The sequence below is a fragment of the Enoplosus armatus genome, chromosome 7, assembly GCF_043641665.1.
Source record: "Enoplosus armatus isolate fEnoArm2 chromosome 7, fEnoArm2.hap1, whole genome shotgun sequence".
Lineage (NCBI taxonomy): Eukaryota > Metazoa > Chordata > Actinopteri > Centrarchiformes > Enoplosidae > Enoplosus > Enoplosus armatus.
Genome location: NC_092186.1, coordinates 14058694 through 14072088, shown reverse-complemented (window position 1 = coordinate 14072088; position 13395 = coordinate 14058694). Strand labels below are relative to the sequence as shown.

At 43.1% G+C, this 13395-nt stretch overlaps 1 protein-coding gene across 1 annotated transcript in view; it reads left to right on the top strand.

Annotated features, from left to right (window-relative positions):
* The window catches only part of LOC139287346 (voltage-dependent R-type calcium channel subunit alpha-1E), a 76686-nt gene that overhangs the window by 48461 nt on the left and 14830 nt on the right, over window positions 1-13395 (top strand). The window contains exons 8-23 of the mRNA XM_070908328.1: window positions 802-905; window positions 2000-2115; window positions 2368-2421; window positions 3152-3193; window positions 4447-4542; window positions 4758-4967; window positions 5070-5182; window positions 5395-5507; window positions 6249-6380; window positions 6925-6994; window positions 7161-7278; window positions 7903-7970; window positions 8192-8283; window positions 11167-12081; window positions 12255-12499; window positions 13166-13277. Of these exons, the coding sequence (XP_070764429.1) occupies window positions 802-905; window positions 2000-2115; window positions 2368-2421; window positions 3152-3193; window positions 4447-4542; window positions 4758-4967; window positions 5070-5182; window positions 5395-5507; window positions 6249-6380; window positions 6925-6994; window positions 7161-7278; window positions 7903-7970; window positions 8192-8283; window positions 11167-12081; window positions 12255-12499; window positions 13166-13277 (2600 nt within the window). The remainder of the gene's footprint in view (window positions 1-801; window positions 906-1999; window positions 2116-2367; window positions 2422-3151; window positions 3194-4446; window positions 4543-4757; window positions 4968-5069; window positions 5183-5394; window positions 5508-6248; window positions 6381-6924; window positions 6995-7160; window positions 7279-7902; window positions 7971-8191; window positions 8284-11166; window positions 12082-12254; window positions 12500-13165; window positions 13278-13395) is intronic.

Sequence of the window (13395 nt, the reverse complement as noted above, 5' to 3'; positions counted from 1 at the left end):
ACAGGTATGTAGGTCATTATTGTACGCTTCATGTAAGTACTACTTCTAAATTTATAATTAGACTTATTGTGGCCATAAATCATGATTGTTAGTCACCAAAACATTTGTAAACCAAAAGACAATCACAGAATTAAAAGTAGAGACACATGCACCTTACAGGGCCTGTGGAGTAGGCACCTAAGATGCAGAGTTTGTTTTTGTACCTCAGATAATCTCAGTAAAGCAATAATCAAAAGGATACACTCACACACACAAACTGCTGTGCCAGGGGCTAATTTGCAGTCAGCTGCCTGCTCTTTCAGTTTTTATTGAGATGGATGAAGGCAGATGATTTGCCAGAATGATTGTGTTATGTTGTCTAAAGTGATACTGAATGAGCTTCACTAATGAACAATGGGGGGGGGGGGGGGGGGCGCCATGCTGCTACTGTGCTGCTGACCATACAGACTTACTGTAATGATGTTTACTGTAGTCAGTTTAATCATCAATCATTGGACCGTAAACCTTCTCAGGCCCGGTTGCTGTAAAGTGAAGTAGAGATGCAATACTCTGTTTCTATATTGGCTTCATACAGTAGCTTCTCCGGTGCAGAATACCTCCACTCTCCTCCACACTCTTTGTGTGAGGCCAGAGCAGATCAATACACATGATGTCTCTGTTCGGTGCCCTACCTGGACTCAGACTGGAACCTTCAGCAGCCACTAAAACACCTACACTTGTGTATTTCTGTCTTGTATCACAATGGCAGCATGAGTCTGCTCCAGCCTTTTACTGAATTTAGAATTTATTATGATGTTTCAGACCGACGATGCCTTGGGCCCCAACTGGAACTGGCTCTACTTCATCCCTCTCATCATCATCGGCTCTTTCTTTGTCCTGAACCTGGTGCTGGGAGTTCTCTCTGGGTAGGTTCACATTTCAGTCCAAGTTCGTCTTAAACTCATCAAGGTTTCAGCCTTTTGTTATGGTTATTCATGGGGCTTTTTAATTTCAATTAATCACCATTTTTAAACAAATTAGAGAGTTGAGGTGTATGACTGCCAGACAGGCTTAAACTCATTTAAGTTGGTGCCTGTTTGTGTGAAAAAATGCAGCCTTCTTCCTACTGAAGTTGCAGGACACACCTAGTGTTGCATATCCTTAGTGGCCCTTAGTTGCCATCGCAATACATTGCATGGTAGTCAGCTGTTTAATGGTGCTTTTAGGTGGTCCTTGTCAACTTATAAAGTTGCTATAAATCATGCCATCACGTCATATTTACCAGATATATATGAGTTTCTGTGGTCATTAGTGTTAAATACGTCACATGATTGTTCTTATTGTGTTTTTTTTAGCAGCTTGTCAAACATACTGCAAAAGCACGTTACACAACTCTTCTCCAGTACACCATGCTGCCTCAGACGCCACCCTGATGAAGGCATGAGAGCTGAAAATGTTTGTTGGATAGAGCATGGTGTGCTGGAGAAGAGTTGTACGACATATTTATAAGTCTGATGGACTTGTTTTGAAGGTCACACAGGTCTGCACCTCGCTGTGTGTGGATCCTCAAAGTTATCTTATTACAGTAGCAGCCTGTTCATGTTGCATATCGCTGTCTAGGGCATTACAGACAATTGGAAGTTATATTGACAACACAGAGTAACTTACTTTTTCACTGACTGGTTAAGTGGCTGGCAAACTAGCCTCTGTCAAACCGAACCGTGCTGTTTCAGTACATGGTGTCAAAGTCTATTCAAGTTAATTAGTTTTACAGAAAGGTTAATGGGGGATCCATTGTCATTATCTCCACAGTGAGAGAGACGAGAAGTCCTTTGCCTTGCTCTCTCTCCTTTCTCTTCCTCCTGTTGTGGTTGAATGAACAATGAGAAGAGCTTAGTTCAAGACAGCTTTAGCTTTTTCCCCCAGTGATTGTCTCCAAGAGGAATTATTTGTGTGACTATAAATCCCTGTACCCTCAAAGTCTAAATGAATGATTCTGTGGTTTGGTTTGGTTCTGCAGGGAATTTGCCAAGGAGAGGGAGAGGGTGGAAAACCGCAGGGCCTTCATGAAACTGAGACGCCAACAGCAGATTGAGAGAGAGCTCAACGGCTACCGGGCCTGGATCGACAGAGCAGGTGGCTTTAGTTTCAGTCACAGCTCAGGATTTGGCTCTTGACAAGAAAAGGAAGAATCGATATTTCACTTTAAGCTTTAAGACTAATCCTGTCAATTGTGGAACGTAGGACTATCTGATGTTTTCTTTCAGCTGTTTGTTCCACCACAATTAAGATATAAATATAGTTACAAAAGACGCCAGTATATCTCTTTCCATCTGAGCGATCATCTACTGCTCATTTCTGATTGTGCTTTGACTTTTGGATTTCCAGAGGAAGTGATGCTTGCCGAGGAGAATAAGAACGCAGGACCTTCTGCCCTCGATGGTAAGTCAGCAGAGATCTTTGTTTTTCCGGGATTCATTGTGCACATTGTATTTCTGCTATCCTCGCATTGCTTTACATTCTGTCTCTCTTCAACTGAAGCAGTTAATGCTGGCATGTACACTTGATGCAAATGTGCTTTATAAAGGCTATTTGGGCAAATGCTATTAGAGTCTGTATTTTTCTGTGATTTTAGGTTGACACACTGTTTCTTTAGCTACAGATATAGGAATTAAAGTATTTCCAGTGAAGTTGAATTACATTTCAATCTGGTTTATCATTTTCAGCCATGCTAGCGGCATCAAGGCTTATGTATAGGCTGTATATAAAGATGGACAACGCGTCTGAACTTCCTCCCACTGTACAAACATTAAGCCAAATGATCCTGTATCCAAACACGCTAAATTAAGATGGTGACCATAATAAACATTATACCTGCTACTCATCAGCATGTTAGTCATTGTGAGTGCATGCTGATGTTAGCATTTAGCTTAAAGCATGGCTATGCCTAACTACAGCAACAACTTTGGTGATCCCCTGACTATTAATCTAGCAATATCTCTACAACTCTCAATGCCACATAGGGAAAATTAGCATTGATAGTGTTAAACCTGCTATTAGACACGGTGCCCCATAGACAGCTAAGTGTCTGCTCTGACCCTCTCAACTCTACTGTGACCTTTCCTCCTCACTAAACCAGCAGGGCTTTTATTAAATGTTGATTGATTGGCAGCTCTCAGGAGGCTCCCAGAGTGGAGTACAGGTGGTGCCTATGGTGAGAACCGTCCTCTGTTCTGCTCTCTCCCTCGCCAACTTCACCACCCCATTTACCACACACACACACTGCCACTCAAATGCAAACATACAAACACTTTAATGTAGAAAAAGGAAAGCAGATCCTTGCTCAGTTATGTTTCTTGTTTGGTATGTTTCTGTCACTTGAAGTACAAAGACACTCTGACAGGGTAAAAATAAACTGAATGAGGAAAATCTGTTGTAAAAACAAATAGTGGTTCCAGCTGTTGTGATGGAAATAAATGCAGAAGCTCTGATAGCTTTGATTAAAAAGAAAGGTGGCGCATTGCGGTTGCCTCAGCAACCAGTGGACTGAAAAAGCAGCAGCATGCATGTGCTTGTATATGTTTGTTTGTGTGTGTGTGTTGACAGGACTCAGTGTCCCTGCCTTTAGCAAACACTCCTGGGAGTGTGTGTGAAATGGCAGCAATATTTTTGTGTATCTGTGTGTTTGTTCAGTGGCTTATTAAAAAAAGTCCTCTAGCAAATATTGACCGCAAGTAGATTCAGAAATCACAAGGTAGCGGGGAAGGTGTGAGTGGGGGGAGGGTAGGATGAAAGGTAATCATAAACGCATCACTCAGTGAATAGGTCAAAACATACTCATCACACTCGCTGCGGCATGTGTGCACTGCACGGCGTGTCCCCAGATACTGTATGGCAGCACTTGAATACAGCTCAAATAAAAGAAATGCATGCACCATCAGGCCGCCTCGGAGCATGGTTTGCCATGACGCAGATCATAAAATAGCAGCAGAAGGTTTGCATTCAGTTGTTTGGGTCATTACACAAACATTAAATGATCATTTTTATCTCATCCAAATTCAGCTCAACTTTCCCTCTCAGCTAAAACTTCACAGACATTAGCTTGTCGTGCAGATGCTCCTCGCTGTGATTTGCTTCATCATTATCTTTTCATTGCATTATACGTTTCCACACTTGCATACTTGCCTGAGTCTACCTATTAGTGTCTTAAAAATGTAAGGCTTTTCATGCACAAGGCAGTTTTTTGGGCCATGTTAACACATAACCAGAAGTCGACATCTGTTCACTGATTCAGCGCAATGTGATCAAGGCAAAACGTAAACAGTGTTCTGTGGTCATGTTGCCCAAAAGTCAGCTTTGTGTCACAATCCTCACGGTATGTTCCCTCTAATTTCACAAAATGTATTGCTTCTACAGTTTTAACAGCTTGTTCTGGGACCTCTTATGTTCAACCTGCTCTGTCCGCAGTTTTGAAGAGAGCCACCACCATCAAGAGGAGAGGGATGGATGTGGCGCATCGAGGGCAGCCAGGGGAGGAACAATATGGTGACATCTCCTCTGTGGGTGAGTGGGAGTCTGGACAGGCTTATAAACATGGGCACATAAAGTGTAAAGCATACTCCAGAAGGGCACACTGAGCTCTGCTGCAGCCTTGGAAGTGCATATTTGATACTGTAAACATCACACTGTTGGGAATTCAAGATTCAGAACGGGAACATGTTGTACAAGCACTGTCAATTAGATAACAGTTTCTGCCTTTCCCTCTCTAATCCACCAAGGCATCCCCATGGCCAGAGCAAGCATCAGGAGTGCCAAGCGAGGTCCAACAGCGTATTTCCGCCGTAAGGAGCGTCTCCTGCGCATCTCCATCCGCCGTGTGGTGAAGACACACACTTTCTACTGGACGGTCCTGGGTCTTGTTGCTCTCAACACGCTGTGTGTGGCTATTGTTCACCACAACCAGCCCCTCTGGCTGTCCAACTTCCTCTGTGAGTCACACGTCATTGGGCTCCTGAAATTGTTGTTTTATCAAATAATTGCAATGGTTTATGCACGTTTCAACATTTACATGCCTGTTTTTGTTGTTGCAGACTATGCAGAGTTCCTGTTCCTCGCTCTGTTTCTGACTGAGATGTTTCTGAAGATGTACAGCTTGGGACCGCGTCTCTACTTCCACTCCTCCTTCAACTGCTTTGACTGCAGTGTCAGTATTCCGTCTCCCTCTCTAGATATTTGTTTCTCCCAAAATGCTTGTGTTCTTAGATTATGCGTCATCAACCCTCTATATCTGTCTCTGTTGCATCATCTTTGCCTCTCTTCTCTCTGTCACCCTGTCATAGACTGTTAGCATACACTAATTTATTCCTGTGCATTTTTATTAAAGATGCAATTCCTTATATACGTATCTCTCTGTAGGTAATCATAGGCAGCATCTTTGAAGTGCTGTGGGGTTTCTTCAGGCCTGGCACTTCCTTTGGCATCAGCGTCCTGCGTGCTCTCCGTCTGCTGAGGATCTTCAAGATCACCAAGTTAGTGCCGCAGCCTTCCTCACTCTTTGCCATCTGTTGAGATGTTTCATAATGTTTACGAGGAACGTTTCACTGTTGACTGAAAGCTAGCAGTAGTGTTAAGTTTGTCATGTTGGTATGATATGCAATTTTCTATATTTTACAGTAATATAAGATAATGTGTGTGTATTATTTTTTTAAAATATATATATATATCTATCTTTAAATATATGTATCTTTTTTTAATATATTTATGAAGCAAACAACCAAGTGCATCAAACAATAAGTTTCTTCTGCCTAAAAGAAGACAAAACAACCAAAACATGAACCTAAGGATCCAAATCAATGCAGCAGAGCCAGAGATATCATCTTTTTTTGTTCCATGCATCCTATTTCCTTGTCAAAACCCGGTGCCTACATTACCCACAATGAAAAACAGCTCGGTCAGAGATTAGGGAGTGTTATGTTAGTAGCAGCTAATGTGGCCTCGAGCCGTTAGCCTCAAGCAGAGGTGAGGACTGGGCTACAGAGGTCTGGTAAGATCACTTTTCTCTAACACGCTTCCAGATTTTTTTCATGTTCTTGTAGTCTTCAGCTCCATCCGACGCTGACTCAAGTGACATCACTTGAGGCAATTCGTGTGCTTTTTTGACACAATTGGCGCACTTCCCCTTTAAGCCTTCTTTCAAAAAATTTATTATTACATTTTTCACATTTTAAGAACATTTTTTTGCACTAATGTCATATTTTGTGACTGTCTAGGTATTGGGCGTCTCTGAGAAACCTGGTTGTCTCTCTGATGAACTCAATGAAGTCCATCATCTCCCTCATCTTCCTCCTCTTCCTCTTCATCGTTGTCTTCGCACTCCTTGGCATGCAGCTCTTCGGTGGCAGGTAACATTAAATAGTCACCTCTGAATATAATAATATATATATAATACTTTGAGTAAAGCGAAGAAGCACCCAGCCAGAGACAAATCAAAGCAATCTGGTAGAAAATGTAGACTGTTTTTCTCTCCCACTCTGGCGCACATATTTCACAAACCTAGAAATAAGGCTAAAGTAGACTTCATGGTTCAGTAGATTCCTTTTTATTGAATACACACAGCTGAGGGGAGAATAGATTGTCCTGTTCACAGTTATTTTCATTATACCAAGAGACTGTGTGAGCTCGATCAAGATTTAAGACTCAGCCTCTGTCACACACACAGCTATTGTTGCTTGGTTTTCCCCCGAGTCGAAGGATGTTTCCCACAAGCTGTCAGTTAAATAAAGGCTGGCCTTGTGCATGAACTGGCCTCTAGAATACAGAGCACATGGGGGAAAAAAACCATCAGCTAGCCGATTGAAGAGGAGGAGAACTGATTTCTAAAATAAAAAACAAACTAGACACAGCTCTGCTTTTTCAAGGACCATGTGTGTCAAATCTCTCTCACAGGTTCATCTTTGAAGACTACACTCCGACAAACTTTGACACCTTTCCTGCAGCCATCATGACCGTCTTTCAGGTCTGGAAACCAGCCAATTTATTACTCCCGCCTTCACACAAGTTCATTACAGCAAATAACAATATACAGGAAGCATGATATTGAGTCTTTGTAGCTAAGCTGAACAGTGATGGTCAGCATATTTTTGTGGATGATATTGTGTGTTGTTGTGGGTGTGTTTTCTCAGATCCTGACTGGAGAGGACTGGAACGAGGTGATGTACAACGGTATACGCTCTCAAGGAGGAGTGAAGTCTGGCATGTGGTCCTCTATCTACTTTATAGTGCTCACTCTGTTTGGAAACTGTATCCTTTATTACTCTTTTGTTTAATGAAATATAAAAGGTTTTATTCCAAAATGCCATATACAGTACTTTACCTAATACCTAAACTTTTGTAAGTGGAGTAGACTGTTTTTTTCCAAATTGTGGCTATCTTATGTCAGTATCGGCCTTTTTTAGCATTAAGACTGTGCAACTTTCACTTTAAAGTTGTTTTCATTTCCACAAATAAATCATTATCTGTCATTTTAAAGCTAGATTCTTTAAACTGATCTATGTTTCTTTATAAGAAATTGGGGAAGCTCCAAAAAATACAAAACAGAACCTCTATTTACCATCAACCTATTAGTGCTAATTGCTATAGCAAAAACCTGCTCACTACACATGCAGCAGACACAGAGCAACATGTGTATTCCATTGTATTTACGTTGCTGGACACCTATTGAATGTAATCCAAACATTGACTCGTCTTTGAGCCCCGGTTTCTGTCCACCAACTCCTGAGAAAAATATCAGCAGAGCTGCTGAACTGATTCTCAGTGGGATCTGCATTTCTAGTACTATCCCTCTCTTAACAAGGAGTCAGTGTTGTGTCAGTGTTGTGTCAGTGTTGTGTCAGTCGGCCACGTCCTTCACTCAGCTGTGACCAGACACTCTGCTGAATGTCTTCTTGGCCATTGCTGTGGATAACCTCGCCAATGCACAAGAACTTACCAAGGTAATAAGAACATGTAATTGAAAGAACAAGCCTGGTCTTATCTACTTTTATTCTTGTTAGAGTCTGTTAGTTAATGCTACGTAGTTTTAATAATCTCTCCACTCTGTCATGTCCAGTTCTGCTCTTTTCTCCTCTCACCGCTTTGATTCTGTTTAATTATTTAAACTCACGGATGCTACAGTTGTTCAACCGCCTTTTGCTCTTTTCCCTCTTTTGATCAGGATGAAGAGGAAGCAGAGGCAGCGTTCAACCAGAAGCACGCTCTCCAGAAGGCGAAGGAGGTCGGACCGTTGTCCTCCTTCATGTCTTCAGAGTAAGTGCTGTATGCAACCGCTCCCCCCTGCCTGACCTCCTCCTCTCCTCCCTCTGTCTCCCTCCCTCCTTCCTTCCTCCAGGGATTGTCTATATAGGACTGACCCGCAGTGCCAACACTTAGCACGAGCTGCTGTAGCCTCTAGCAAATGGCGAGTCTATCATGTGGTGCAGTAGATTCGGCTTACTACTGAAACTACGGCAGTTATTAACAGTTATAGATGGAGGGTCATCAGTACAGCTTCAAGTTGTGCACTTAAATGTCACTTAGGGCCTGTTGAGAGAATCAGTATTTGGTGCCGTCCCACTGGAGACTGATTGAGTCTTTACTGAAAGGTCTACGATCTAGCCTCTGCCTGCTCCCAACACTGTAATTTGCTCCAAATTAAAGTCTAATGTATGTCTCCATGGTTACTTGTTCCACACCGGGGTGGGAGGTGCTTATATCGTTGTCATGGAGACAGGGTTACTTAGTGTCCAAATTAACATGGTGTGTCCATTACAGTAATATACTTCTGCATTCAGCAAAGTTGTTGCTAGGGAAGAGTGTAATGAAGTAAAATTAAGTGTGTGCAGGCTTTGATCTGTTGAAGTGCTCTCACTTGTAGAATTTTTTGATTCATAAAGTAACCTTGTTTTCTCAATGCTCAGGTTTCCAGTTTGCAGAATAGATTGTGTTTTTTTCTCAGGGATTGATTGCACAGCGCCTTGTCGTAGGTGGTGGAAGAGCATGTGCATGTACAAGAGTGGGGACCTCTGGCTCCGTGTGCACGCTGCGTATTGAGAAACGAGCAGTTTGTTGCATGGGCATGTGGAAGATTTTACAAGATAATATTTTATTAACATAACATTATGTACTTTCTTCTTTCCTGCTTCCTGTCTTTCTTTCTTTCTTTCTTTCTTTCTCGAGGCCTTGCCATTTTCCCAAAACTTGAAATTAGAACAGAGCAGAAAGAAAAACTAGAGATGTGCATTAGTTTCAGTTTAGCCAGCTCAGGGTCAGGCTCTTGTCAGAGCCCATAGAGAAGACTGGAATACCACAGGGTCGTCTGGGCCAGCATCTGTATTCAGAGAGGACACTCTGAACTTTAAGGGTTTCTGGTCTCATCTCTGATGTCAGCTAAGAAACCCCGGCGGTACCTGCCCTCGCTGACCTTGAAGAAACTTGCATGACAGCATTTGCTCAGTAAAAAAAAAGAGATGCAGCATGTTGGAGGCTGATGATGATTTCACCTTATAAATGCATGCATCTGGTCAGCATGATCAAAGGAAGAAAAACAGAAATTACACACACACACCCTCACTGAGAATACTTTTCACATACAGTGATACTTAGACAGGAATATTTGGAGCGATTTCTGTGTGTGTACAGTTTTTCTTCCATTGTGAAGTATTTAATCCCTCTCCCAAATGCTCTTGAGTATTCTGAATATTTTAAGCTTATATTTTCAAGCTCAGTACATGAATTTCCCCATTTAGCCGTACTAGCATGTCCAAAAAGAATGCTAATGTGTGAGTGCCCTGAGGTGGCAGTGGTGTTCAGAGCTGCATCCCAACGTGGTGGTTTTGTTCAAAGGGTATATAAATATGTACTCTCTTCCTGTGTTTGCTGACGGAGCCCATCTCTGTGTTTTCTACCTGTACCCATACTGTAGCTCAGACTGTCTCAACATCTCAGGCTTACTAAAGGTGTCTTCTTATCAATGTTGCGCTCACTGTTGATGTTTATGAATGTTGTTTAATTGTTTCTGATATAGCTACCATCCTGTTTATCAATGTGCCGCTTGGCTCCAGTGGAGACACACACCAAAGCATCGAGAGCCCAGTCAGTTTTTTCAAAATTTATCCTTTATTCATTACAAACATTTAAAGAAGGGATGTGTTCAGTGGAAATATTCAGTTGCCAACAGAATAAATGATGTAGCAATTAAATATGAAATTAATAATTCATCTGAGCGTGTAGTCTTCTAAAAAAGCAGTTTTGTCCTGAAGCAATGTGTAACAAATTCAGAACAGCTGGTAGATGTCATTAACTGTCTATATACAGTTGTTTTGATGACTTTGGTCTTTGTGTGAAAGGCCAGTTTATCTTTGAGAATGGTTTGCTGTGTGTCTCCTGGCCTGTTTTGTCTCTGCTCACAAAAGCACTAATGTCTTGTTTTCAACCAATCGCTCATTGATAACACGGACCACACAAGAGTCCACGCTCCAGTAAGTAACGCTGTCTGTTCAGCTCTCTGAATCTCTCACTAGCACCTGTCTGATTTTCTTAAATGGGTAAATCATCCTGTGTAGTATTCTGTTCATGCTTTGTCCTCTGCCTCCAAACTCTCCAGCCTCATTTGATTCCACCTTTTTTATATCTCTTCCACTGATTTCATTCTGCATCCTACTCTTTTTGTTATCAAAAGTCACACAACAATTCCTGGCTTGGTTAATTTATCACCTCAACATCTTCATTGATCCAGTAAATTGCTTCATGTTGGAATGAAATTGCTCATTGTTGTTGATAAACCACTCGAACATCAGACCAAAACTCTTGCTGTGTACTGTGACATTCATTTCTTGGTACAGATGTTTTGATTGCTTATTTACATTTCATCAAGGGAACATAGAAAGTAGAATTTTGAGTCCATCAAAGCACATTCAGAAACTCTACTTTGAATTAAATTATTTGTTTGGTGAATCCACAGCATGCAAACAAAATGGTTTCAGACCTGGATCAATAAATAACAATACAATCTAAAAATGAAATCTCTCAAATCAAATGCTAACACTAAGACATTCAACTTAATTTAAACCTTGTGTATGTCAAATGTGGCGCTGCATATAATAAATTGTCTGCTTCAATATTCTGACATTTTGTCTTTCTCTCTCTTCTCAGGGGAAGCCGGAGGAGGCGGCCCTACCTTTACAGGAAAAGAGCCATCCACCGCAGCCGGCCTACCTACTCCTGCTCCCTGGAGGAGGCCCAGAGCAGCATCAGGGAGGGCCGCCCACCCCCACCACTCAACCCCTCTAACTCTTTCATGTCCAGGAGAGAGAGAAGAAAAAGGATGACCATGTCAGTGTGGGAGCAGAGGACCAGCCAGCTGCGGAGACACCGCCAGATGTCCAGCCGAGAGATCCTGTTCAACAACCCCAGCGAGGAGAAAGACGGGCCTCCTGCTCCAGGCCAGGCCCAGCATGGACATCCCCTGTCACTGCACCGCAAGGCCATGGAGCACACGCCGTCCGGGAGTTTGAAGCATCTGACGGACCCCGTAGCTGCCCCAACTAAGAACCAGGCTTCAGGCTGCTCCACGTCTGTGGATGTGCCTGTGGATGCTGCCCTCTCTGGTGACATACCTGAACCCCCAGTGTCAGTGCTGGTGCCCGAGTCATTGGATCCTACGAACGTGCCCCTTCCTGATGCTTCTGTGTCTGTGGCCATACCAGAGCCCGTCACTGAGAGCGGAAAACTGGGTGTTAATCAGACTCACAACACTGTCAGCGAGCATCGGAGCCCCAGACTGAATGGCGAGCGCCAACACAGGGCAGTAAAGAAGTTCAGACCACCAGATAACAGTGACACACTGACTCCTGAGGTGGGAGGTCATGGTGGGATCCGGGGCAGGAGGGTGTTGCATGGTTGTGACCATCAGAGCGGGGCCAGAAGTCAGGGGTCGTCACCCGGGAATGGAAGCCACTTGGCGAGTCGCTCGGTCAGCAGAGAGGGGAAGAGAAATCCAGGGAAAGTAGAAGAGAGGGAAGCAGAGACCAAAAAGGAGGAAGAAGTGTCCAAACCTGATGAGAGCAGGTGAGACAGATCAACAGCCAGCAAGTTTGTTTGGCAGTGTGTTTCTGATTCGGTAAACAGATGAAATCAAAGTCAAGAGACACAAGAATGAAAGGTTAAGCTATTAAGTTGAGTTATGGATAAGGAAATGTTACCAACTTCTATCACATCTGTCTTTGTCCCTGTATTTTCAGACAGAGTGACGGGAGTGAAGGAGGAGACCCTGACCCACCAGACAACCAGAGCCGCACTGGTGACCAGTGTCCTCAGAAGCAGGAGGAACCTCCTCAGCAACCAGACCCGTCTCTACCTGCCGGCCCAGAGAGCAACAAAGACGAGAATGAGACAGAGCAGGACCAGGATAAATCTCAGCTCATCTCCAGCGTGATCATCGAGGTGCCAAACGTTCAGTCCTCTCTGGAGCTCTCCACGATCACAGGTATTGTTACGACTGTTGGTTTGTGGTTTTCAAGAGCTGATAAGGTGACTTTTTTCTCTTGACTTGTGACATTACTTCCACTACTCTAACCTCACAAGGCCAGCCCATAATTTTCACTTCACTCATTGTGATCTGGCAAGGGTGAATAGGCATTTACTTGGGAGAGGATTCGTTTTCAAGTAGCTGGTATAGATGATCCAGTACTCATCACTGAGCCCTTCCTACTGCTGATTTTCAAACTGGAAAAGCATGGCTGTTCTAGAAATCGGTTCTAAATTCTCAAGCAGATTTAGTTATTTAGTTATGTAGAATACATTTGAGATGAGAAATAGGCCATGCAGCTGCAGAGTCATGCTGCATTTCACATCTATTTCACCTTGGGTAAATTGTTGCCTCCACGGTTCAGACATTTTGAGAGGCTGTGAGTCACGCCATCGTCTAAACTAGTCCCCGTAGTTCTCTGCTTCGTCTCACTACTGCTGGGCTCAATCTGTTCTCTTTCCATATTAAAATCCCTTTTTGGAAAGCCAAACATTGCAAGTTTTAATGTGTCTTTGTGAGGCCTCCTTCCTTGTTTGAATATCCTGGACCACCTTCTTGTCCCACCCTCCTCTCACCGTCTCACCTGTCCTTACCTCGTCCTCTTCTTCTCTTGACCCTCTCCAGTCAACAGTAAGGACCCTGAAACCTGTAAATCAGAGAAGGAGGAGGCCGAGGAGACAAAGCCTGTCAACACTGTGACTCCAGACAGCATGTTCATCTTCAAACCTGACAACCCGTAAGTTACTACCACTCACGTTTCTCACGGGAAACTCCCTATAGGGGTGTATTTCTTTATAGCGACGAGGGAATGATGGGACTCCAAACTTCACATGTACTTGGAATAAACTGCCACT